Source organism: Rhinatrema bivittatum, chromosome 2 (assembly GCF_901001135.1).
Source record: "Rhinatrema bivittatum chromosome 2, aRhiBiv1.1, whole genome shotgun sequence".
NCBI lineage: Eukaryota > Metazoa > Chordata > Amphibia > Gymnophiona > Rhinatrematidae > Rhinatrema > Rhinatrema bivittatum.
The window spans coordinates 637,949,656-637,976,430 of record NC_042616.1 but is presented as its reverse complement, the minus strand read 5'-3'; the positions used below and the strand labels follow the sequence as shown (position 1 = coordinate 637,976,430).

Below are 26,775 nucleotides of genomic sequence, written 5' to 3'. Positions count from 1 at the left end.
GAGAGACCGAGCACGATCCTGACTAAGGAAGACTTTGCCCAGATTGGTATCGAACCATGCTCCTAAGAAGTCAAGCGTCTGAGAGGGAGTAAGGTTGCTCTTGGCAAAGTTGACAACCCATCTGAGAGAGTGGATAAGCAAAACTCTGTCCACCGCCTGCTGGCAAAGGCCCAGGGACTTCACTAGATGAGCCAATGTTCAGGTAGGGATGGACCAGAATCCCCTCCCTCCGTAAAGTTGCTGCCATCACCACCATTACCTTGGTGAAAGTGCGGGGAGCAGTTGCCAGGCCGAAAGGGAGGGCCTGAAAATGAAAATGTTGACAGAGGATCTTGAAGCGAAGGAAGTGTTGAAGTTCCTTGCGGATGGGGATGTGAAGATAAGCCTCCGTCAAGCCCAAGAAAGCTAGGAATTCTCCGCAGTGTACCGCCACTATCACAGAGCGTTATGTTTCCATCCTAAAGTGTGGGATCTTGAGGGCCCTGTTGACCATCTTGAGGTCCAGAATTGGACGGAAGGAGTCTTCCTTTTTGGGAACTAAGTAGACTGAATAGTGGCCTAACCCTTGTTTCGTCAAAGGCACCGGGAGGATAGCCCCTAAGTCCAGGAGCCGGTCGAGCGTTTGACGTACTATCTGCTGTTTCTGAACTGGTCCGCAGGGAGAGAAGAGAAACCTGTCTCTTAGGGGTCGAGCAATGTCTAAAGCGTAGCCGTGATATAGAATATCCAGAACCCATTGGTCTGAGGTAATTTTGACCCACTCCTTGTAGAAGAGGGAGAGACGTCCCCCTATCCTGGAGGTCGGAGTGGGTCAGCAATTCTTTACTGGGAAGACTTGGAAGGGGCCCCCATGAGGGAGGTTATCTTGAGCTGGCCTCCTGCCACGAAAAGAATGCGATCAGGACTGCGACCATGAGGAAGTCTTTGTGAGGCTGGTCCTGACTGTCGAAAACGCCACTGTCCTCTGAATCGGCTTCTAGTAGAATTGAACGTCCTGGAAGTCAGAGGACAATCCTCCGGCAGCTTATGCACCTTATTCTCCCCCAGGGATTTGATGATCTGTTCTAGATCCTCACCGAACAATAACTTGCCCATGAAGAGGGGAGATCCCAGCTGAGACTCAGAAGACGAGTCCGCCGAGCAGTTATGGAGCCAGAGGAGACGGCTAGCAGAAACTGCTGATACCATTGATCTGGCCAGGATGCAGAGGAGATCATATAGCGCATCCGCTCCATAAGCAATTTCTGCTTCTAGGTGCTCCGCCTGTTGCACTTCCTCTTGTGGCAGGTCTTGAGTACTGAGCAGCTGTTGGACCCATCTGAGACCTGCGCGCTGCATTAGAGACTTACACACACTGCGGCTCTGACCCCCAGGGCTGATACCTCAATAATCCTTTTGAGGGACACTTTGAGCTTCCGATCCTGGAGGTCTCGGAGGGCGACTCCACCCGTAACCGGAATGGTAGTCCTTTTTGTGACCGCCGATACAGACACGTCGACCTTGGGAACTTTGAGGAGCTCTAGGTACTCCTCTGGGAGGGGGTAGAGCTTGTCCATAGCCCAGCCTATTCGCAGAGAAGGCTCTGGCAAATCCCATTCTCTGGATAATAATTGAAGGAGCATAGGATGAAAGGGAAACGTTTTCGCCGATGGACGCATACCGACAAGAACGGGGTCCCCTTTGTGAACCCCGCACTGGTGTTAGGAGGGTCTTGTGGAGGATCAATATCCAACTCTGCTAGGACATGGAGGATGAGAGGATCCAGGTCATCCCTCTGAAACAGGTGTAAGACCCTAGGGTCGTCCCCTTCCATGTGCATGTGAGAAGCCAGATCATCCTGGTCTGGCACTGGACCCCCTGAGGAGAAGAATCCAGATGGGGAACCACCCTAACTCGGGAGGCCCCTGAGAAACTGCAGAGGATCCCTGAGGAACCGCAGTGGACCCAAAGGATCTTCCAACCTGATAACTTTGGGAGGAGGGGGCCCTGAAGATACATCCTGGTGCTGGTCCATACTGGCCAGGTAGGCATTGTGCAGAAGAAGCACAAAATCCACTGAAAATAGCCTGGAGGGTGGAGGACCCGAGGGAGGTATCACAGGAAGGTTCCCCGGCGTAGTCCTCTGGTCCGGGGAGTTAACAGGGGTTAAAACCGGTGGAGAAGGAGAAAAACCGCTGTCTGATTCTTCATTTGGCTGCATGGGAATGCTGGGCTGTGAAGACAAAATGGCCACCTTTCCCGCGTTAGCCGGGATCGGGGCCGTCCTCTCAGCGAGCAGCCACGCTTGAGAGCGCAAAGCTGAATGTCCAGCCGGCCTCGAGGGACCCTCCCTGCTGGGGAGGCACCTCAAACAGATGCCTTCGTGGGAGAGCTGTGTCCTGAGCTCCCCGCAGGCAGCACATCGCGACGATCGCAGCATGGGGAAAGTGAGTCTGGCCAAAAAAACAGAGACAGCCCCGGAGCCTGGCAGAAGTGGGTAAGGAAAACCTCCGCTAAAAAACAAACGACTTGGCTTTTTTTTTTTTTTTAAATAAGCAGAGGAATGTCGCCTCTCTGCTAGCGCTGCCCCGAGGAAGTCGGCGTCTCAAGGCAGCGTGCCGTCGTATAGAGGGAGAGGTTGGACCACCAACTTTCACCTCAGTAAGCCAGACGAAGCCTGAGAAAGGAAAAAATACAAAACGTACCCCAAGTAGATCCTGAAACAATGCTAGGTAAAACTATCACCAGTTCTGCCTGCAAGCATGGAAGTGACTGATTACTCAGAAAATAATTTAAACTTTTTTTTTTTTTGCTAAACTTGATCCATCCAGACAGAAAAAATAAAGTTAACTAGAAATAAAAGATAAGAGAAATCTGAATCTCTATCCCCCCCCCCCCTTTTTTTTTTTAAACTGAACTAGGGAACCGCAGGTTCTGGCATCTTCATCTGCTGGAGTCAGAGAAATACTGAAGGGACGCAGAGGGCGCACCAGGCTATGGGAGGGTGCCCTTCAAGTTTTTCTCTGACTCCATCTGCTGGAAAGGAGACAACCCACTGTCTGGACTGATCCGGGTACACACAGGGAACTTCTGTAGTGTTTACACACACATTTAACTGCTGATCTGGCAATCAGATGATTTAATTTATCAACAGAGCAAAACTGGGCAGTACACAACTGGCAATACCAGTCAGAATGAAAGGATTGCCACATCACAGAAGAGCTAAATCCCTGGTGACAAAAAAAAAAAGAAAAAGAAAAAGTGGACTGCAGTGTTCTCCTGATTCCCTAGGAGATCAGCATTTTTCTGGTGTTAGTGCATGCAGGAATAGGGAGAAAGCATCAGTTGGATGTGCCTTGTCATAGAGCTTGGAAATGAACATTAAAAAGAGTTAACTGCAGGGTGTGAGTTTTTCTCATTTCTCAGACTGACTTGTGCCACAACCAGTGCCCCTCTCATGTAATGGAAGTATTAAATATGTAGAAAAATATTTAATACGTCACTGAACACACACATTAATAATTAGGCCACGACATTTTTAAGCTTCATTCTCGCCTCCCCCCAGCAAAGGATTTATTTTCTCATTTGTTTCAATGAGCTTCTGTGAATAAGAGTAGAGCCAGAATGCCCACACAATATCAATAAAACACTAGATCAGATCTCCAGAAGCCACAAATGAACTTACAGGTAATGAGACAGGGCTGTGTTCATGCATATGCCAGAGCATTAGGAAAACAGTTACCCGCCACTGCAGTTACCCACAAAACAATTTACCATTCCTTTTCATACACACTCATAATTACAGGTAGTGGCTATGCCCGTGGCACAGCTATGAACGCTACATCACTTCCCAACCAAGCGCTGCGTCTTTCAGGTTATAGCAGACTCCTAACATGCCGATCTGTTAAATTAATTTGTGGTGGTCAGTTCTGAGTCCGTTTTTTCCCCCCAAAACCTACAATTTTATCACTTTATGCAGCAGCTTGGTTTTCTTGCCACTTTATTTTCACTGGAGAAAGTATCTAGGTATATCCTTGCATCAAGACATCATCCCTATATCTAGAAGAAACATACTGAAGGTTGCTTTTTTTTTTTGCTATCAGGTACAAGCTTCCCTTGGATTAACTTTATTTTTTTCTTCCCAGAATAACACATTTACTATCTGTAAAGAAATGTTATGCTGCACACAATTATCACACTACAGTCCTGGACTAAAAGTGATGTTCGTCTACTGGTAACCACGTCAAACTTGGGATGTGCTATTAAGTATTATGAACAGCAGATCCCCATCCCTGCTAAGAATACCTTGCACATGCTCCTCAGAGCTACTGCTGACTGAGGTTTAAAGGATATCCATTGGGGGACATCATTGTGCCAATATCGAAGGTTTCGGTGCTGGCATAGTCAGGCCCTCCCCAGGGAGGGCTGAGGAAGACCACATCCGCCCTTATACCGGAAGCCAGCAGCAGGAAGTCTCCGCAGACAAACTCTATCTGCTCCGCGACACCATACACTTCCGCGTTGTTACGAGCAAGATCGATCTTCACAGGGTCAATGTCAATGGCAATCACTGAAGAGAAAGAAGGCGACATGTGCCAAGAGTTAATGCCCAAGGTGCATACCGAGAGCTCTCACTGGACAGGAAGCATGGCCATGCCAGAGTTCCCTAAGATGGGGTGAACAAACTTTTTGAGCTGCAGCCTCCCTTTCCAGTCTTGCAATTGTTTGGGAGCCCCCAAGATGGGTTTGTAAACATACGCATGTACATATATATATTTGTGTATATAGGGACCGAGCTCTGCTATCTTCTCGAAGGGAACATATACATTTAACCTGAATAGAGCGGAATTCCGCCCATCTCAAGGGAAGTACTAAATACCGGCGAATACCTAATGTATTGAAAAGCATTTACTTGCGATACAATATCGAGTTTTATCATAATTTTGAAAAAGACAAAAAAAGAAAAATTGAAATTACGTATGACCAATAATTAAAAATGGCCCTTACGCAGTATAACAAATGGAGCAGCAATGCCCAAGGATACTGCAGGGCTTTATGAAGGTCACATATGATATATAAGCACTTTTCCGGGTGTCAAGATTTTTTGTACAGCGTATAGCGTACGTTGCTAAGTTTGAAAGATAGTTGTTGTTTGACGTCATTTTGAATATTTTAGTAGCACAATCGTCAAAAACGTATAAAAGAGTACTTGTTTATCTGTATATAGGGTATACCAAGCAGCCCCACTATCAGTCAGTGGCTCAAGCCCCTGTTTTTTTGTTTTTTACTCTTCGAGTTGCTGAAAGGAGTAAGCTCACACATAGGCACGGAGAGGCAGAACCACAACCCAATACCTATAGCACCTGAATGTAATCCACTTTGAAGGGCTGAAAAGCAGAATATAAATCAAATAAATAATAAAGATAGACAGAAACAAATACCTCACACCCAGTTCAACAGCGAGAGACACCCAGACACCCCACACCTAGACAGCAAAACACAAACTGGACACAGACCACAGCACACCAGACTAAACACTGTCCCACACACTTCATACTAGTAAGGATCTTTTAGGAACTGAGAAAAACTCCATCCCACCCAGCTCAACTTTTTTTTTTCCTCCATTTTCACATTTTTCTTCCTTTACCCCTTTTACTTTGATTTTATTTAAAAATTGACCTTTTTATACACTTTTTGCCTTCATTCTCCCTTTCCAACCTCCCTTATCTCACCATGCCTCCCTTAGGCAGGCAACAGTTGTGATCTCTCTCTGGGTAGAGACCCAGCAGCAGCAGGGAGAGGGTGGCAGCCCTTCCTGGGTTGTGGATCGCTGCAGTGGTTCCTACCATGTGCAGTTCTCCCTGCCGGACCTACAACAGCCAGGGGCGGATCGGCCCACCAGGGGATCGAGCATCCCCCGGTGGGCCGATCGCTCCAGTCATGTGGTCTGCCGTGCGCGGCCGTGACAGAGCCGCGCTGGGCAGACCACGTGATGTGTCCTGGGCCGGCCTGGGCGGCGAATACCCGGGCCGGTCCGACATCGTGAATCCGCCGCTGACAACAGCAGGCGCAGCTCCTCTAATCCATGGCATGCTTTCAGTGATGTTACTACATTCGGGTAGCTCCCTCCCTCCTGAGCTTGCAGTGTCTCCATGGCACAGAGACTCGACAGTATAGCCATTTTTTTCTCTGATTGGGCAGCCAATGGGCCCCCTTCAGGATTGTTCACACCCCCCCTCCCCCCAGTTTACTCGCCCCTCTTCTAAGAAGCCATAATCAAAAAGATTAGGTTTTTTTTTTTTTTTTAGGATTTGTTTAAAACTGAAAATGTCCACATGGAGTACCATACAGGCTTTCCAAAAATAAAATGAGAGCCTGCAAGTAACTTTGTTTAAAGTTGCAAGTTTAGGTAAAGTTCAGAGTTGCCAAGTAACCCAGCACCTGAAGGGACTTTAGGCTATTCCTTGTTTGGTGATCTCTCTGGATATATTCTGGCATCTAATGTACTGATCTGAAATGGAAGAAGTAGGACTACAAGTAGTACAATGCATTAGGATAGAAGTTCAAAAAAGTCCCAAGAACAGCAAAAATCTCTTCCCAGAAAATGGGTCACTTGGGAGCCCTGAAGCTGACTTGTTAGCCTGCCCTGATGACAGGCATCAATCCTCCACAACTACTTAACTGGGAGGGGGGGGGGGGGTGTCCCAAGCTATGGCCCACAGACTAGGTGTGGCCCTTAACTGAACTTCATGTGGCACTCAGCAACAATGGCAGAAGTAGCTTGATTGGACCTGCAATAGTTAGAAGCACATTCCACCACTGCTACTTAAGTCGGAAGTATTAAAAACAGCACATCAGAGCGGAAGGAGCAGAGACTGACTACCTTATGTACTCCTGGAATTAGCACTGCTCACGCAGGCAGAGCTACTTGGGCTGAAGACAGGGGAGAGCGCCCACAGTGCAGCCATGAAGAGTTTTCGGCCACTGTGGAGGGGAAGAAGGCATTTACAGGCTTGAACGGTGGATTCTGTGGGAATGCTGGAACAAGCCAGGCAAGGATGGTGGCTTCCTGAAGCTCTCTACCATGAGGGAGGGAGAATAGACATCATCCCTAAGGATGCAGACTTTGGAGGTGCAACAAGCAGATGTCCTCATTACTATAAGCTACATCCCAAATCAGAGCATCTCCTCCTAGGGTAATGTCTCCATAGGTGGTTTTGCTCATACCATGAACCTAGTATGTGGCAAAAGAGGAAAGAAAAGAGAAGGGGAGGGATTTGAGAGGAGGCAACAAGGAGGAAGCAGTGAAAGAAAGGGATGAGAAAGGGAAAAAGAGGTAGAAAGAATGCATGTGGGTTTTATGAAAGAATACACCACACACACTCCCCCCCCCATTATCTGCCCCCCCCCGACACACACCGGGGAGGGGGCAGATAATGGGGAAGATAGGGAAACAAGCAGCAAGGTTGCTGGAGGTATAGCAGGGCTGCCAACGTGGGAGAATCTAGAAATTATTACTTACGCACTATCTACTACAGCCCTATACACTCCTGGAAATCCTAGCCTTGTTTCCCTACTTCCCCAGCATTTCAAATCACCGAAAGGCCAGATATGGTCTCTCCCAGCCCCCCAAACCATTCTCAGCAAACAACTCTGAGGGTGCTCCCGCCATCCCTTCTGCCTCAAATGCCGAATGCGGATTTAGCCCAGCCCTCTCAGGGCTTTGAAATGTCTGATGTGATCCTTTTCTTGAAAATTTTGGGGACCCTTAGCTTAAATTAAAAACCTAAAGAAATAGAAGTGTAAGGAAAGATTGCTCCTTTAAGAAGTAGACAGCTACTTAACTCGAATCTACTATTCAAATCACAGGTACGGTTATGAAACCTAGTCAAGTATTCAACTGCAGGCCTCCCGCTCCCACAGCAGCATCACACGTGAAGTGCTTCCAAGTGCAGTTGCTCCAAATGTAATCTCTACAGTACTAGCAGTCACTAAGGCCAGCTAGGATGGCATTTTAGGTGTAATTCTGAAACATCATACACCACTTAGCCTGCAAATATGTGCTTAAATGAAACCAATTTTCAAAGCGGACTTATGCAAAGTTCGCTTTGAAAATTATCTTGGTAAAACCATGAGGAAACTGTGCTGCTACCCGGTGCACACAGTTGTGTGCAGAGAATTTACATGCACATTTTAAAATCAAGAGGCATGCATGTAAGTCTCAACCCCCTCCAGACTCCAGCATACAGTGTGCACGCGTGCGATTTTACGCGCTTATAGGTCACACACTTTTCCAAAGGGCCGTTTCAGCGGCTAATTTACCTACAGATATCCCTTTGAAATTGACCCTCCTTCCGGCCCATGTCTCCCATGCACCTGCACTGTGCTCCCCTGTGCTGCAGAGAAGTCACTTTCTTCCTCTGAAAAGCCCGACTGCCTGGCTGTCATGGAAATCGGCAGCAACCCAGACACTGTGCTTCTGACAAAATAACTCTTGCTGAAACATGTGAGGTGGGGGGCAAAGGAAAATTAGTTTCTTACCTGATCATTTTCGTTCCTGTAGTACCATGGATCAGTCCAGACACCTGGGTTTTGCCTCCCCTCAAGCAGATGGAGACAGAAGTTTATTCAAAACAACCCTGTCCACCAAGGTGCCACTCACCAAGGTGCCACCCACAGTCCTTCAGTCTTACACAATGTCAAAGCAGAATGGAACAAACCCAAACTATACAACTAACTCTCTTTCCATCTATAATAAGGCTCAGTCAAACCCTCAACTGGGAACAGAACTCTCAGAACCAATAAAACAAGCGATAAGGTAGTACAAATATCCAGATAAAAATATATTATACGAGTGGATTCTCCATTATTTTAGTGTACACAGCCACGGGCGGGGCTCTGGACTGATCCGTGGTACTACAAGAATGAAAATTATCAGGTAAGAAACTTTATTTCCTTTCCCTGTACGTACCCGGATCAGTCCAGACACCTGGGATGTACTAGAGCTAACTTACAGGCCGATACAGTATAGTGCGCTCGGTGGAGCGCACTGTTAACCCGCATTTGGACGCGCGTTTTCGACACGCTAGCTTTACCCTTTCAGTAAGGGATAATAGCACGTCGAAAACGTGCAGCCAAGCCCCCGAAACTAATAGCGCCTGCAACATGCAAATGCATGTTGATGGCCCTATTGGTTATTTCCGCCCGATTCAGTAAGTAAAATGTGCAGCTAAGCTGCACATTTTACTTTCAGAAATTAGCACCTACCCAGGAGGTAGGCATTAATTTCTGCCAGCACCGGGAAAGTGTACAGAAAAGCAGTAAAAACTGCTTTTCTGTACACCCTCCAACTTAATATCACGGCGATATTAAGTCGGAGGTACCAAAAGTAAAAAATAATTAAAAAAAAATAAATTTTAAATCAGCCCACAGCTCGCGGGTTGAAAACCGGACGTTCAATTTTGCTGGCGTCCGGTTTCCGAACCCGTGGATGTCAGCGGGTTTGAGAACCGACGCCGGCAAAATTGAGCGTCGGCTGTCAAACTCGCTGACAGCCGCTGCTGTCAAAAAAGAGGCGCTAGGGACGCGCTAGTGCCTCTTTTTACCGCAGGCCCTCATTTGAACACTAAATCGCGAGCACAGGAGAGTGGGCGCTCTCCCGCGACTTTTACTGTATCGGCCTGTTACCTAGGGTGGGAATCTGAGAAGCCCGCTCGGAGCACTCCTTCCCCAAATCCGCCGGAATCCGAAGCTTGAACATCCAATCTGTAATGCCTTGCAAAGGTGTGCAAAGACTTCTAAGTAGCCGCCCTGCAAATTTCCTGGGGCGAGAGTGGATGACATTCCACCCAAGAAGCGGCTTGTGACCGCGTAGAATGGGCACGAAGTCCCACCGGTACCGTCTTACCATGCAGTAAATACACGGAACTGATAGTTTCCTTCAGCCAATGAGCTATTGTAGTTTTGGATGCCATACTACCTCTTTTCGGACCACTCCACAACACAAAGAGATGGTCTGACACATGGAAAAGATTCGTAACCTCTAGATATCATAGCAGAGCCCTGCGTACATCCAGTTTCCGTAAATCCTTTGCAGCAGGATCCGATCAGTCCACATCCAAAAATGACGGAAGCTTGTATTGACTCTTTCAAGTGAAAAGAATACACCACCTTCGGGAGAAAGGAGGGAACTGTCCGCAAGGACACACCTGAATCAGAAATCTGCAAGAAAGGTTTCCTTCACGACAACGCCTGCAATTCCGACACCCGACGGGCCGAAGAAATCGCTACCAAAAATACCACTTTCAGCGTGAGATCCTTCAGCGTCGTCCACTTTATAGGCTCAAAAGGCGGAGCACTCAAGAACAAAAAGTTCCAAATTGAGGTTCCAGGAAGGACACGGGTGACGAAGCAGAGGACGTAAGTGCTTTGCCCCATCTGGGTACAACGCCAACGCTACCCCCTGGACCTTACCTCTGAGACAACCAGAGCGCTGCAACCTGTAGCATGAGGGAACTACAGGAAAGACCTTTAGAAAGTCCGGCTTGAAGGAAACCTAGAATGTCTGATACTGCTGCCTCTCGCTTTTCTCGGTACGGGCATGGAGAGATCAGGAGGTCCTGAGGGCACCGTATAAAATCTAAAGCGTAACCTTGACTTATCACGGTGAGAACCCACTGGTCCGACATTAGCTTGGTCCATTCCTCGAAGAAGAGCGATAGGCTGCCTCCCACGATTGGTACTTTATGGACGACAGGTACTGAGGAATGGACCGGCAGTATCTCATTGTGAGGCCATAGCCCACGCAGCCGACTGGGGGTTACCTGGTCTGCTAAAACGTCTGCCTTGAAAGGACTGAGACCACGACTGCTGCCTGTTTGAACCTGGGTGAAAGGACGACCCGGATGATCGCGCCGGTCGGGGTCTCCTACTACCACGGAAATGACTGAGCTTTAAATGATCCTCTCGACCTGGGCCTGTCCTCTGGTAGTCTTGTTCTGGTAGTCTTGTTCTGGTAGTCTTGTTCTCTCCCAGAGATTGAATCATGCCTTCCAAATCCTTGCCAAACAGCAACTTGCCTTTAAAAGGAAGCAAGCCAAGCTGGGCCTTGGACGAAACATCCGCTGCCCAATTCCGCAGCCATAGAAGCCTGCGCACGGAGACCATGGATCTAGCAGACGTCCGCAATAGATCATAGAGAGCATCGGCGCTGTAAGCAATCACCGCTTCAAGCCTGCCTGCCTGAAGAGCCTCCCCTTCCAAGAGGCTGGCATTAGCCTGTAGCTGCTGGGCTCAACAAAGACCCGCAAGCAAAGCAAAATTACTGCACATCACCACTTGGACCCCCAGCGCTGATACCTCAAAAACTTTCTTGAGCTGGAGTTCCAACTTCCTGTCCTGCAGGTCCTTGAGGGCCGTTTCCCCCGTGACTGGGACAGTGGTTTTCAACGTGACGGCAGACACTGCTGCATCCACCTTCGGGACGCTCAGCAGATCTAATGCCTCCTCCGGCAGAGGATTTAGCTTGTCCATTGCTTTACTGACCCTTCAACCCCAAATCTGAGGTGTCCCATTCTCTAAACAGCAGATCCGTTGCCGAGAAATGGAAAGGGAAGGAAACGGCAGGATCCCAGAGTCCCAGCAATACCGGATCCATAGCCCCCAACCGAGACTCCGCCGACAGGGCTTACAAGCCTAACTCCCCCAGGATGGCCGGAATAAGCAGATTCAATTCATCTTTCTTAAAGAGGCGAACCACCTTTGGATCATCGCCTTCCATAGCCTGAACCCCTCGGCTCCCGTCCTGCATGCTTCCTCACTATTCCATGTGGAGTCTGCGAAAGGATTTTTTCCCGTTTCTTCCCTGCCTTTTTTTCCTTAAAGGCCTTGTGCATCAGCAGCACGAACTCCGAAGAAAAAGAGGAGACAGAAGAGGTATCATCAGCCCCCTCAGGGCCAACTCCTGTTGCAGGAGAGTCCAGGCCCTCTGGCACATCCCCCCGGGGATGTTCCGTTGCAGAGATAGTGAGGGTGGTGAAAACCCCTCCCCATTGCGGTCTGCGTGGCTGCCCGAAAATTATCCAAGATGGCCTCCATTCCCACGCTCAGCGGGAACGAATCAGTTGGGGCCACGCAGCCTGCCGGCAGCCGCGTGGAGGGCCGAGGAGTCCGATGCCAACCCTCCAGGGGCAAAACGGAGGGTCCTTCCCCTCCGGGCAAGCAGTCAGCGCACAGGCCCTCTCTTGACAGACTGAGCCGCATGTGCGGCAACACTCCCAAGGCACCCCTGCCGCAGCTAAAAAAGTAAGAAAACAGTGGCAAAAAGCAGCGAAAACAGCGGCGCAGAGAAGCGGGGAAGTCAAGAAAGGTACCGAAGAGTCAGCGCACAAAAATAAAAACCAAAAATTATTTTTTTTTTGAACAGAAAACTTGCCCGATCGCTGTCCCTGGTTCTGGAGCAGGCCCTGCTCCTGTAGGGGTGAGTGAGCAGGGCTCCCCGGTATCACCCCGATGCTGCTGACAACCAAGTGCAGGATCCTCGACCCTTAATAGCAGCTGTCTCAACCAGAAGGATGGTCCCCTCAGGACCTAGCAACCCCCTGGGAGACTCATAGAACCTCCGTCTGTGAGGGACTTTTTTTTTTAAACCTATTAAAATTTAAAGGAACAGAATCCCCCTAATTTGCCAGCTCAAAACCTTACTACAATCCTGCTCTACCAACTATTTGTAATCAGGTAATCAGAAGAGACTGTGGGTTTCGCACCTTCGCCATTTGCTGGAGACAGAGTAAGACTGAGGGACTGTGGGTGGCACCTTGGTATATATGACAGGGTTGTTTTGAATAAACTTCTGTCTCCATCTGCTGGAGGGGAGGCAAAACCCAGGTGTCTGGACTGATCCATGGTACTACAGGGAACAAAGGTTATAATCAGTGCTGCACTAGCTGAAGGATGAGGCAGGGAAGAAATCTGAGGATAAAGAAACAGAACAGAGCACATCTGGCAGAGGAGAAGAGAGGGGCACATTAATAGAATGCACAGGGCTTTGATTTTATTAAGAAGTCCCCCAGCAAACCAAATATCTTGGTTGAACCCCCCTCAAAAAAAAAAAAAAAAAAAAAAAAATCACACACACACTAATGACAGTTCCGCCTTCTGTGTGCCAAGTATACAACTTAGCTAAGCTGGTGATCTGTTTATTTATGATTTTCAAAATATCCATAATCCACATTTATGAGATACATGTATATGCCTGGCATAAACTGAGGGTTCCCAACCTGTCTGGCTGTGCGAACCCTTTAACTTCCAAATCGTTTGGGGAACCTCAGTCCATCCCCACAAGTCTATCCCATCTCTCTGTTCCCCCATCCCAGCTCCCTGCTGCTGCTTCTGGTGGGCAGAGGGTGGGGGAGGGGGAGGGGAAGAGGCTACCACTGATGTAACCACTCTTGCTGATCTCTATGGCTTGCACGAATTGCAGTCTCATGATCAGTTCCTCCCCCGTTTACATGGACCAACTAGGGTTCCACAGCTCACAGACTGGGGGGAATCACTGGCCTGATCCATGGCTGTTCATGTTCCTTGATGAGCACAGCTGACCATCCCTGCCACATGCCGCTCACGGGTTACCTCTTTTTCCTGCCAACGCAAACTGGATCGCGTTCCCTCCAACACCGCAGAAAGCGTCGACTATGATGTCACAATTGAAAGACTGTCGCACGCGTCCTGCAATGTGCTGTGCAATCTTCTCTGGTGTGACGGAAAACCAGCCCTCTAATGGAGAAGAAAAAAAAATTGTAAATCTCTTTCTCTCTCTACCATTACAAAGTCAAGAGACTACTGGAATGAAAATTCCACACGCAGCTCGCCGTGTCCCACAGCATGAATCCAAGGATTATAAAAGGAAGAAGGGACAGAGAATTATCACGCACCATAATCAAACCATTGCAAACACATCGCTGCTTCGGTGAATTATATTAAGACTGCATGCAGGGCAGGGAGGATTAGAAATGAGGACAACGCACACTGTTCTTATAAGGTGGTATTTCTAAGGCAATCAATTTTTCATTACATAGATCAGTGTTCCAAGGTGATTAAAAGCTGCCATTCAACTTAGGTGGCGGGGGGGGATTCCTGGGCCAACAATCAATGGAAGTAATGTTATGTACAGTTCTTAGAGGGAAAACAAACCCTCAATATCTCCAAGGCTGGTAACAATATCAGCAACTGCAGAGATGTACAAAGAGCACACCAAATGCCTAACACACTGGAAAGATGGAACAGGATTGACTATTTTTATTTATTTATTTATTCTTTCAGTTCAGTCTGCTTTCTCAGTTTTGGGTTAGAATCCTCAGTTTACTAATAATAATTTAAAAAAAAAAAAAAAAAACGGACACCAAACCTTTTCTTCAACTTTCAGATGCCAAATATATAGCAAAAAAACATGAGAAAATCTTGGAAAGGATTCTTCCTATCCCGGTATGTGCTCCAATGAGAAAAACAGCCCTGGTTGTTTTGATGCGCTCTTTTGCCCCGTGCACAGGTGGGGAAAAGGAAAGCATCAGGGCAGTCAGTGCCATTTTCCTCAATGGAGCAAGGTGGGGGGGGGGGGGGGGGGGGGGGGGGGGGGGGGGGGGGGTAGGAGTCTTCTGCCCCTAACATCTTTTCTACTGCATCGGCTGGGGTAGATGAAGGGAGGGCTGAGGCAGAGGGGAAGCATCAGGGCTTGGAGCCTTTTTTGCACCCTGGGTGGGAATGGAGGGCCATTACTGGACATAAAACCTGCATTTTTATCTACTATTCACTAAAGAATGTATGCCTGCAAATAGCTTGTCACAAAGCTGTCAATGTGCATGAAAAGGAGAAATGTAGTCTTATATGTTACATTTCCTTTCCGTGAACCTTGGGCGACCAGTCCAGATACTGCCCTACTAGGTGGTGACTAAACCTGTTTCCCAGTGACCTCATCACTGGTACGTAGGACAGTGCAGAACAGGCAATTGCCAGTATTCTCTCTCCAGCAGGTGGTAGCACGTACTGGACTGGTGCAGCAGGATTCCCAGCTCCCAGGCTACGTCCTCACCTTGTGGAATTTGGCTCGTCTTACTAGTCTGCCCTGGCAGAACAAGTTTCAGTAGCTAGGGCAACAGTTCTCTTGTCAATTTACCTTGTCTAGAGAGTTCTGGACCAGGCTCCCAGATTTTGCATTCTGACATGAGCAAACCTGGCTTTTGGCAGGGTGAGGACACTCTGTAGATTGCACCCATCTGCCTATTCACAAGTCAGACAGAATAAACCAGCCGACATACTGAAGTGCTGTGACTTGCCTCTAGCATCACAATTTTTTTTTTTTTTTTAACACATGGCCATATTGGAAACAAATGGAGGGTGGGAGATCATTTCAGTCCCCTTGACCAAGTCCAAAATCTGAAACATCACCATAGGAGACTGGGAGACAGTCCAGGGAAAAGGCTGTGCTACGAGCCTTTTTTGTTGTTGTTTTTGATAAATATTTATGCTTTCCCCATTGCTCTCCAAGAATAGGAGCCTGTGTTGTCGTTAGCTTTTGCTCCCAGATCCACCAAGGTTACAGAGTCATCAGAGACCGTCCAGTGCTTAACCCCTTGGTGTGGGAACTCTGTTCCCAAGGGGAAGGAAGAATGAGGTCAGTCACCAGAAGTGCCCCTAAGCCACGGCCTATGCTCTACTGGGAACAGAGTACAGCCTTCCTGGGAGAGGTCTACTCCTAGCTGAAGCATCAGTCCATGTGTCTGCACCATCTACTGGGGACAGAGGAATAATGCAGAGCTGAAGGCAGCACCAGACTCAATATGAGGGGAGAGAAGTCAGCTTTGAACTTGTTCCCTCTATCTCCATCTGATGGAAGGGCGACAATCTACTTGTTCGGACTGATCTGGCATGGACAAGCAAGGAGTAGTTTTACCTGATGATTTGAATCCTGCTACACCAGTCCAGATGTGTAGGTTATCTCCCCCCTATCAGCAGATGGAGTCAAACACAACGTTTTCTGTGACATCATCACTAGTAGCTACCATGGTGCAGCTCCAGCAAAAAAAAAAAAAAATCAGTTTTCTTTTTTTTTGTAAATATTTTATTGAACTGGTAGGATGATAACTTAACAACTTGTATCCAAGTAAATAAACTCTACACGTACAAATATATGTACATATTCATTACTGCTTCATTTTCAACAATCCCATTAGCGGGGATTACAAATATCTTGGTGCTAGCTAAATTCTGAGTGCTGCTGTCCAGGTCATATTGGACCAGTTACCTTCCACAGAAAGGGTTGTAGCACTATACAATGCATAATTCAGGATACCTCCCGTCATAGTAAATATGGGGTTCCATACTTGTATAAATCTGGGTAATGTATTGTGCCGACTATCAGTTTATATAACTCGCACATTTTATCCAGCTTTAACAGAACTTCTGTTAAGAGGGGGGCATTTTCCAATTGGCTGCTATCACACATCTAGTGCCCAGGACAACTTGATTCACCAATACCCCCATACTCCTGGGGCAGTCAGTTGGTGTATTCAATAATGCCAACTCAGGGGTCAGCTGTATGGGGTATGAAGGACCTGCTGGAGAAGCACGGAGACTCCCTCCTGTAAGTTTCTAGCTCCAGGGCACTCCCACCACATATGGATGTACGTTCCCTTCTGACCACATCCTCTCCAGCATAGATCATCCTGGCGGAGGTGAGCCTTATAAAGTCTTTGGGGGTAAGGTGATATTGGAATAACATTTTATAGCTATTTTCCAATACCAGCGCTGATACTGAACTGCGTTTGGTGTTAGTAAATATCTGATCCCATGCCTCCTCCGCCAATACTCTGCCCAAGAGAAAAGCGGATTTCTGACCGAGGTCTTTTTGGAGGAGACTTTAAATCCTGGATAATCCCCCCTTTAATCCGTGCAGCCTGCTCACACCAACATTCAAATTGGGTTTTCCCCAGTGCTAAGTCTTTTCCAATGTCTTCCTTCCATATGAAATGATATAATTGCAAGTAGGGGAATGTGGCCCTGGGTGATAAATGGTGTATCTCTCTTAGATGTTCTAGTATCATGAGCCCTTCGGGCCCCCATATCTTCCCAAGGAACGTTATTCCTTGAGTTTTCCATTCCCCAAAGAGCTTAAAAAGTACCTCCTGTTACCCACTAGAGCATGTCGCCATTGCTTCCAAGTGCGGAGGGTAGTTTGAAGGGATGGAGGAATGTTTTCCCACCCCAGCCACATATCTTGAGGTTGCCAAGTGAGGGCCTGTACTGGCATGGCTCCCATGATTGTTTGTTCTATGGTAACCCAGCTTTGTTGCTCTCCTGGTTTGTTCCAGGTACGAACGGCACTCACTGGGCGGCAGCATAGAACCAGCTCAGCTGGGGCACTCCTAACCCGCTCCGTAACCCTAGGCGGTTTCCGTTTCCAAACAAATGCAAATAGCCGTTTCTGACAGCATTTAAAGAAGGCGGTAGGGATGTATTGGCAATGACTGAAATAGGTAATTAAATTTGGGAAGGACATTCATTTTTATGGAAGCTATTCTTCCCGTCCATGCCAGAGAAAATTTTGCCCAGTTGTCCAAGTCCTTGAAGACCTTGGACACCAAAGGGGTGTAATTCAATCCAAGCAGTATCCCTGCCTGGTCTGGGTGTATCAATTTTGCCATTACCCTGTTTAGACAATTAGCCAAAATTTTGGATAAAATCTTCAAGTCAATACTGATCAGAGATACAGGCCTGTATGACCCACATTTCACAGGATTGTGTCCAGGCTTGGCCAATATAGTAATCCCTGCTATACTGGACCCAGGAAAGAGAGATTTGCCATGTCTTAGATCATTAAACATTTCCATTATGCGGGGGGCTAAACAGTTAGCAGATTGTTTTTATAAAAAAAGGCCAGTGAATCCATCGAGCCCCGGGGCTTTGTTGATTTTGAGCTCTTTAATCACTTGCAGGATTTCCCCTTGAGAGATTTCTTTTTCAAAGAACTGCTTTTCATCATCCGATATTTGGGGGGAGTGCCACCTGGTTTAGATAGGTCTCAATCCCTTCCCACTGTATATCTAGGTCCGCTTTATATAAATCCCCATAAAACTGTTGAAACCTGCACTGGATGTCATCAGCAGATGAGAGCAGAGTACCATCTTTATCCCGCACCCTTATTTGGTTCTGTGCTAACCCGTTTCAACTTCCTGGCCAATAGCCTGCTGGCTCGCTCCATTCAAAATGCTCTTGTCTTACCATCATTAATTGTAATGAGATAGTATCCAGTTGTAGCATGCTAAGTGCCTGCCTAGCCCGCTGCAATTTTGTATATACAGATTGAGATTAGAAGCCTTGCATAAAAGGTACCAAACAGGCAATTTCTGCATTTAATACTGCCTTACGTGCTAATTTTTCCTTCTTCTTAAATGAGGCTTGCGATATCAACTTCCCTCTCAGAACCACCTTTAGGGACTCCCAATACAAAGACTTATTTGACGTCTGATCCCCATTATGCTGATCAAAGTCCTCTATTACCTCTTGTACTGCAGAACAAAACCTGTCATCATCCAGTAAAGTATCGTTTAGTTTCCAGTATCGCCTCCCCGTCTCAATCCCTTGGATCTGTATACCCAACCATGTAGGAGCATGGTCAGACCATATAATTTGTCCCATATCTGCCTCACCAACCCTTGAGCACATAAGTTTATCCACTAAGAAAAAAAATCTATCCTAGAATAGGAGTTGTGGAGGTATGAATAGAATGTATAATTCCTCTGGGCAGGGTTTCTATGCCTCCATATGTCCAGCAGGTCCCTCTTCTAGATGAAGTTTTTGAGGTGTTGGCGAGTGATTTTCCTCCTAAGCCCCCCCCCCCCCCCACGATAAGTTATCTATCCTAGGTTGCAGCGTTATATTAAAGTCTCCCGCTATTATTAGGTGCCCCTCCCCTTCAGAATCCAACAATGCCCCAATCTCATCCAGAAATGCTTGCTGATCCATATTTGGAGCATAAATGTTAAGCAAAGAATATACCTCCTTAGCTATTTCTAATTACAGGAGGCGTCCTATGGGATCTTCCCAAAATTTCAAAACATGGCACTGTAGATCTTTATGGAACAAAATTCCCACTCCAGTGTAATGTGACTCTTTAGTGGCCGCCGCAAACAATTGGCGGGGGAATAGTGGCCATTGCAGTAGCCGTTCGTAGCGGCGTTTTCAAATGAGTTTCTTGTAGGAAAAAGATATCCGCTGCTGAACTTTGCACCTCTGATCTAAATAGGTGCCTTTTTTGTGGATTATTCAGTCCCTTAACATTAAGGGATAGAATTTTAATCGTCATCATCCTGTCTATTACCTCTACAAAAGTGCTTCCTAACTCTTGCAATTTCCCTCTTCGCCCTCTCGAGGTGTGATGCTGGACTCGCCCCCATGCCATACAGTCCCAGCCATAATGCGACTCCCTTCAGTGGAAGTAGACCCCTCTGAAAATGAAGCTCCCCTTTACTGTGCTCAAAGAACATGTAGAGCAAGCAAACATGCTGTTATCACCCTTCCCCCTCCCCCCTTCCCCATAACTATACCCATTGCTGTGTTCCCACAGCGGATCTGCTACCGCAGATGGGGGCAGATACATTCACGGAACATGTCCTGACTCTCCCCGAGCCACTTTTGTAACATTTCCCTAATTGTACAAACATTAATAAGAAATCACTAATAAACAGATACCTTGAATAATATTCCCAAACCAATGCTGTTCCCTGTTATGAACTCCCGACATGCCAAGACCAGATGTTCTTGTGGGAACGTTCACCCCTTCCCATTGTCCTTCTCTTGAGATGGTTCCCCCGAAATCCGCCACAGTCGTCGGCCTCCTTTGCACACTCTCTGCCACCTGGGGGTGTCCACATTCAATGTTTGGGATGTGTCTTTTGCTGAGGTTGTGAGTTTAATGGCGTGGCCTGCCTCTTTCAAAATGGCCGCTGCTTCTTCAACAGTTTTCGCTTTGGTTGTGGATCCTTGAATTGTCATAGCTATGCCAAACAGGAATAACCACCGGTATCTTATTCCTTCTTTCCTTAATAACGCTGTGATGTCTCGGAATTCCAGTCTCCGCCTAAGAGTTGTCGGGATATGTCAGCAAAAACTGCAATTGTATGCGAGTCCCATAACTAATTTGTTGTTTTCTGGCCGACCAGAAGACCTTCTCCTTTACTGTGAACCGGTTGAAGCATACCACAATATCTCTCACTTTATTATTTATCTTAGGGCCCAATGATCTGTGGGTCCTTTTCCAGTTCCACCTCAACTACGCTATCCTCCTCAACAGCGCCATTTTTTTGGCTTAGCAAAAAACGACAAATCTTCCTGATCGTTGCCCCACAGTCAGAATACTCCTCGCTTTCAGGAACACCGCAGAACCTCAGGTTATTCCTCCTACTCCGATTTTCCAAATCCTCGATTTTTGTCTGAAGTCTTCATGGTCGCTATGATTTGAACAAGATTTTTTTTTGCAAGACCTCGATTTTTACCGCTTGGCATCCAGTCTCATGTCGTAGTCGTTCACTCTCCTCCCAATCTCAGACATCTACTCACGCATTTCAGATATTGTGGAGAGTAATTCTGTTTTGCTATTTTTCATTTCTTTTCGCAAATCACCAAACCAACGCCTGAATTCGTCCCTGGTTGGTAGTTCAGTAAAGCACGCCGCCGATCCACCTGAGCCTCCCTCCTCCAGCTCGGATGCGTCTGAGAGCGTGGATTCTCGGTCTCCCGTAGGCCCGTCCTCGTTGTTTGTTGCTTTAGAATAAGAGAATTGTTTAACGTCTGGACCTTTTTTCTTTTGTGCCATCCTAGCGCTCTGACAAACCAGACTGCAGAGCTACAGCTTTTTGCTGCGCGATGTCTTAAATTGTGGCTCGGGGGTGGACGAAGCTCGGGATCATGCGTTCATTTTGTTCCGCGGTGCTAGCACCCCCCCAAAAAAAAAAATTCAGTATTCTAATGTTACAGTCATTTATGAAAAAATTAACAATTCAAACTCAAATAAGTACATAATTTGAAACACTTAAAGAGAAATTACTACTTACCAGATAACTTCCTTTTCTTTAGGACAGTCAGAATCCAGAACAAGTGGGTTATGCACCTCTACCAGCAGATGGAGGAGATGGAGCAAACTGACATCACAGTACATATATCCTTGCAGTGACATCAGCCTGCCAGTATTTTCTTCAAAAGCAAACTGTGGACAGACTAGCAAAAAACTTGATTAAAAACAGATAACCATGTCAATACTCAGCCAACAGGAAATACTGAGCTCAGAAAAGCAAGGTATTAACACTAGTCTAGGGACTGGACTAACACTTACCAGTAATCCCTGTAACACTGTCACACAAGAGGCCCATAGTATAATCATTCGGCAGCCAAGGGAGGGAAGCTGGATTCATCTGAGTGTCCTAAAGAAAAGGAAATGATCAGGTAAGTAGTAATTTCTCATTTCTTAGCGTCCAGTCAGATGAATCCAGAACAGGTGGGATGTATTGAAGCTACTCCTGAATTGGGCAGGAGGCTGCCCGTGGTCCTGTCAAAGTTGCACGTGCAAAGGCTGCGTCCTCCCGGGCCTGCACATCCAGACAATAATACCTGGAAATGTCAGTGGGAGACAGCAACCTAACTTCCGCCCATGATACTGCCTGAGCCCTAGTGGAATGAGCCCTAACCTGACTAGGTAACGGCTTGCCAGCATCAACGCATGCTGCCATGACTACCTCCTTAATTCAGTGGGCTACTGTAGCCCATGAAGCCAGCTCTCCTTGTTTAGTACCACCGTGAAGGACAAACAGGCGATCCGTTTTCTGTAAAGGCTCAGTAACCTCCAGATAACCGATTATATGTCTCTTGACATCCAAAGGTTGCAACGACAATACTCCCCTAATTCTCTCTCTTTCTGTCCAGAGACAGCAGGGAGATGGACTGATTCAAGTGAAATTCAGTGGCCACTTTCGGTAAAAGAGAAGGAATAGTATGCAGCTGTATTGCTGGAGGAAAGGCTCCCGGCAAGACAAGGCCCGCAGCTTGGAAACTGTCCGCGCAGAACAAATTGCTACAAGAAATATCGTTTTCAAGGTCAGAAACCGCAAAGACAGGTTACATATCAGTCTAAAAGTAGGGCCCGCTGAGAAATCCAAGACCATATTAAGACTCCATCAAAGTACTGGAAACCGCAAGGGAGGATGAAGATGCTCTCCAGGTGGTACAGTCCTCTCGCACAGAGGATGTGTCTCCCAGGATTTCTGCCCAGGAGGAAAGGGTTTGGTCGGCCATCATAGTTGGTGATTCGATTATTAGGAATGTAGGTGGCTGGTGGGCGTGAGGATCGCCTGGTAATATGCCTACCCTGGTGTGAAGGTGGCAGACCTCATGCGTCACCTAGATAGGATTTTAGACAGTGCTGGGGAGGAGCCGGCTGTCGTGGTACATGTGGGCATCGACATAGGAAAATGTGGAAGGGAGGTTCTGGAAGCCAAATTTAGGGTCTTAGGTAGAAAGCTGAAATCCAAAACCTCCAGAGTAGCATTCTCTGAAATGCTCCCTGTTCCACGCGCAGGTCACCAGAGGCAGGCAGAGCTCCAGAATCTCAATGTGTGGATGAGACGATGGTGCAAGGAAGAGGGGTTGAGTTTTGTTAGGAACTGGGGAACCTTTTGGGGAAGGGGGGAGTCTCTTCCAAAGGGATGGGCTCCACCTTAACCAGGGTGGAACCAGACTGCTGGCGCTAACCTTTAAAAAGGAGAGAGAGCAGCTTTTAAACTAGAACAAAGGGGAAAGCTGACAGTTGCTCAGTGGAACATGGTTTCGAGGGAGGTATCTTCAAAGGATACTAATGACACATTAGAATTAGGGCATCCTGACAGTGAGGTTCCAATAATAAGAAAAGTAGTCCAAGTGCCTGTAATTAAAAACTATTCTGAGCTAAAAGATTCCAATTTATCCCTATCAATTAAAAAGCAGAATGAAAATACAAACAAAAAAAACCACACACTTTGAAATGTTTGTATGCCAGGAGCTACCACCCAGGAAAGAGATCTAAGCGTCATAGTGGATAACACATTGAAATTGTCGACTCAGTGTGCTGTGGCAGTGAAAAAAGCAAACAGAATGTTAGGAATTATTAGAAAGAGAATGGTGAATAAAATGGAAAATGTCATAATGCTTCTGTATTGCTCTATGGTGAGACCGCACCTTGAATACTGTGTACAATTTGGGTCACAACATCTGAAAAAAGATAGTTGCAATGGAGAAGGTACAGAGAAGGGCAACCAAAATGATAAAGGGGATGGAACAGCTCCCCTATTAGGAAAGGCTGAAGAGGTCTAGAACAGGTAAATATGAATCGGTTATTTACTCTTTCGGATAATAGAAGGACTAGGGGGCACACTATGAAGTTAGCATATAGCACATTTAAAGCTAATCGGAGAAGGTTCTTTTTCACTCAACGCAGAATTAAACTCTGGAAATTGTTGCCAGGGGATGTGGTTAGTGCAGTTAGTGTAACTGGGTTTTAAAAAAGGTTTGGTTAAGTTCTTGGAGGAGAAGTCCATTACCTGCTATTAATCAAGTTGACTTAGAAAAATAGCCACTGCTATTACTAGCAACAGTAACATGGGATAGACTTAGTTTTTGGGTACTTGCCAGGTACTTAGAGCAGACTCTTACACCAGCTCAAATATACCCCTCCCCCTGTCCACTGGAGATTTTCCTTCCTTCAACAGAAGTGGCTGATCTCCTCACCTTTCTCCATTTTCTCTTATTTTTCTTTAAATTCTGATAAGGAAGAAGGAGAAGGGGAGGGGGCCACAACTTCAAATAGAAGCTCCTCCTGAGCTCCCTTCTAAGGTCTAGCAAACCCCTCTGGGGCTGAGGGCCTTACATACAGCTCGCTTAACTGGGAAGCATCAGAAGCCTGGCCTGAAATTTACTGCCAAAGCAGAAAAGGATGACAAATGTAAAACTGCCCAAAAAATTCTCCACTAGACTGGGCAAAGGCCATAGCCTGGGAGACTAGTTCCTTCTGTACCAGACTAGTCCGTCCTGCCATCTGCTGGAGACTGAGAATACTGGGCTTTTTGCTGGAGCTGCACCATGGTAACAACCAGTAATGATGTCAGAAAATGGAGAGTCCTCTCTCTCCACTTGCTAGTAGGGGGGAGATAACCCACATGTCTGGACTGGTGTAGCAGGATAAACATTACAGGTTTTACCCTATCACCTCATTTCCTTCATCCCCTTTAGTACTTACAAACATGGGGGGTCACTTGGCTTCAGACAGGCTAGATGTGCACAGCATACCGCTAACCTCCACTGAAAGCTACTGCCGGCTGCAGCATACCTGCATCCAACTTAATGCCCTCATCGAAGCGCGAGAAGAGACGATAACGCTGGGCCCAGTATTTGGCCAGCTCTGGAACAGCAGCGAGCTCTGGGGGCAAGGACGGCATTCTCTTTGGTTTCCTCTTCTTTCTGCTCTTCTTTTTTTGTGTGCTTCCTTCGGCTAGAAAGAGAAAGATCCACATTCTTCCATTACAGCTACGTTACATAAATTATTATCCAGCAGGCAGTGCTGCAGTTAATATGAAAAAAAACAAAACAAAAAACAAACAAAAACAAACCACCTGAAACACTCAAGCTGTGAAACTTGAGGGGGGGGAGGGAACCCCTTCCAAGGACTACAGGCAATGAACTATGATGTCCTAATCTAGGACTGCAGCTAAGTGAGACTTCTTGTGGGTTATTACAGCATTGTAAGTAAGTAGCTTTTTGCATCTTTTTCTTTATTAGCATTTTATATATAGAACAAGTAACACGGTGACCTTATAAAACACAAATACAGTTTACAGAAACAGGAAAGATGTTATAATCCAATCAGAAAGAGGAAAATAAGAAGTACAGTATTCTTCTAGTGGTAAGGGCAGCGGGCTGAGAACCAGGGAAGCCAGGGTCCAAAATCCTGTTTCTCCTGCTGACACTCCTTGTGACCTTATTTGTTTATTTAAAACATTTTTATATTCCACCTCCTCCAAAATATTGTTCAAATCACTTCACCTCATTGGCCCAGGTAACAAATTAAGGGCAACATTTACTAAGCATTTTTCCTATAAATAGAGAATGGGAGAAAATGCCTTAGTAAATCAGGCCCTTGGGATCCTATTTACTAATCATTTTTCCCCACTGAAACAAAATGAGAAAATATTAAGCAAGTAGACTCCTTACATTATAAGGAGGCAGGGGAAAACATATTACACCCAATTGTAACTTGGGTTTGGAAAGGCGTGGAATAAAATTCAAAATTATAAAAGGGGGAAAAAATGTACTCCATTTAAGACCTACTCTTTCCATCCCCTCATATACAGCCATTTAAGAAAAATCCAATCTTCTACTTAGCCAATAAAGGGGGTTGGGAGAAGAGGCCATTTACCTCCTCATGGTGAACTTTCTGACACATTCTTATTGCACTTCCTGGCATTCTAGCCGTTTAACCCTGACCCTTTCATCTCCCCTTGCAAATCCCGTGCTGAGGCGATCTCCTGATGTAGGGACGCTGCGCTCTCCTCAGAGCCCCGGCCAATGCAGCTCCCCCACGCAGGCCAACAGAAGTACCAGTGGCACGGCATCCTCACCAAGAGATGCGAGTGCAACGCGGCAGTTCCATACCATCGCACTGGCACAAAAGAAACTAGCAGATTCACTTAGTACGTTTCTAGGATGCCTCAACAGCCTTCGCCGTTGGGAGGACTGCACAAAAATAGAACCTCACTCTGAAATGCACTGAATGTCTGTAGTGTGGACTGAGATCCTTTTGATTAAATAACATACATAACACGGTAATGACGGCAGAAAAAGGCCATCCTGGCAAATACAGGCATATTATTAAACTGTGTTAACTACATACGATTTAACACATTACAAATTAACACCAACTCTGTATCAATGGTGTCCAGCTGCAGTTTCGTAAATGCAGCAATCCAGACCGAGGAGGGCAGGTGTAATGGGTTAGAATTTTGAAGGTTCACTCTGCAGACCAGAGTTTACAGGATGAAAACAATTAACTGGTGGCCAACTGTCTGCAAAACTCAGTCAGTTATTGGGGCTCAAAAAACTTACATGACAAGCTTGCTGCAAGGCCAGAACAAAAGCGCATTTGCCCATGTGAAACATGGGCAGAACATTATTGCCAGAAACTGGCTGGAGAACGTTCTATGTTAACATGGCCAACAGCATGCCAGGGATGCAGAGGAAAATTTGAGGGGCAAACCAGTGGCATAGCCAGAACTATTTTTTTTTTGGGGGGTGGGGGGTCAGGGAGCAAGGTTAACATGGGTGGGCAGTGAGCATACACGTCTGAGTCCTACTAGTTATAACCTTATGCATAAATAATGCTTTAGAGTGCACCTGACAAAATTTCTAAGTAGTCTCCAACAGCTATTTCAAGCACTTACCAACATGAAAAATTCTTTATTCATTTTATATTTATTGCAGTTTATAAATACACGAGAATATATAAAAAGGAAATGGCACAAACATCAGATCCAATAAATCACATGTAATAAAAACATGTATTCTTTCATGAATCCTCTTTCTCGAAAGACCAGAGCTCATAACTACAATAAAACTACAGCAAAACTGTGGTGACACCAGAATTTGAATATATATATTTTTTTACATGTCGGGTTGCAATGTGAACTCTCCTACAGGCTGATACAGTAAAGTCCGTGGGCGAGTGGC

The 26,775-nt window shown here is 46.5% G+C and overlaps 1 protein-coding gene across 1 annotated transcript in view; it reads right to left on the bottom strand.

Annotated features, from left to right (window-relative positions):
* Window positions 1-26,775, bottom strand: part of TGS1 (trimethylguanosine synthase 1) — a 185,269-nt gene that overhangs the window by 91,137 nt on the left and 67,357 nt on the right. Inside the window, 3 exon segments of the mRNA XM_029591286.1 lie at window positions 4,333-4,549; window positions 13,609-13,752; window positions 24,383-24,544. Of these exon segments, the coding sequence (XP_029447146.1) occupies window positions 4,333-4,549; window positions 13,609-13,752; window positions 24,383-24,544 (523 nt within the window).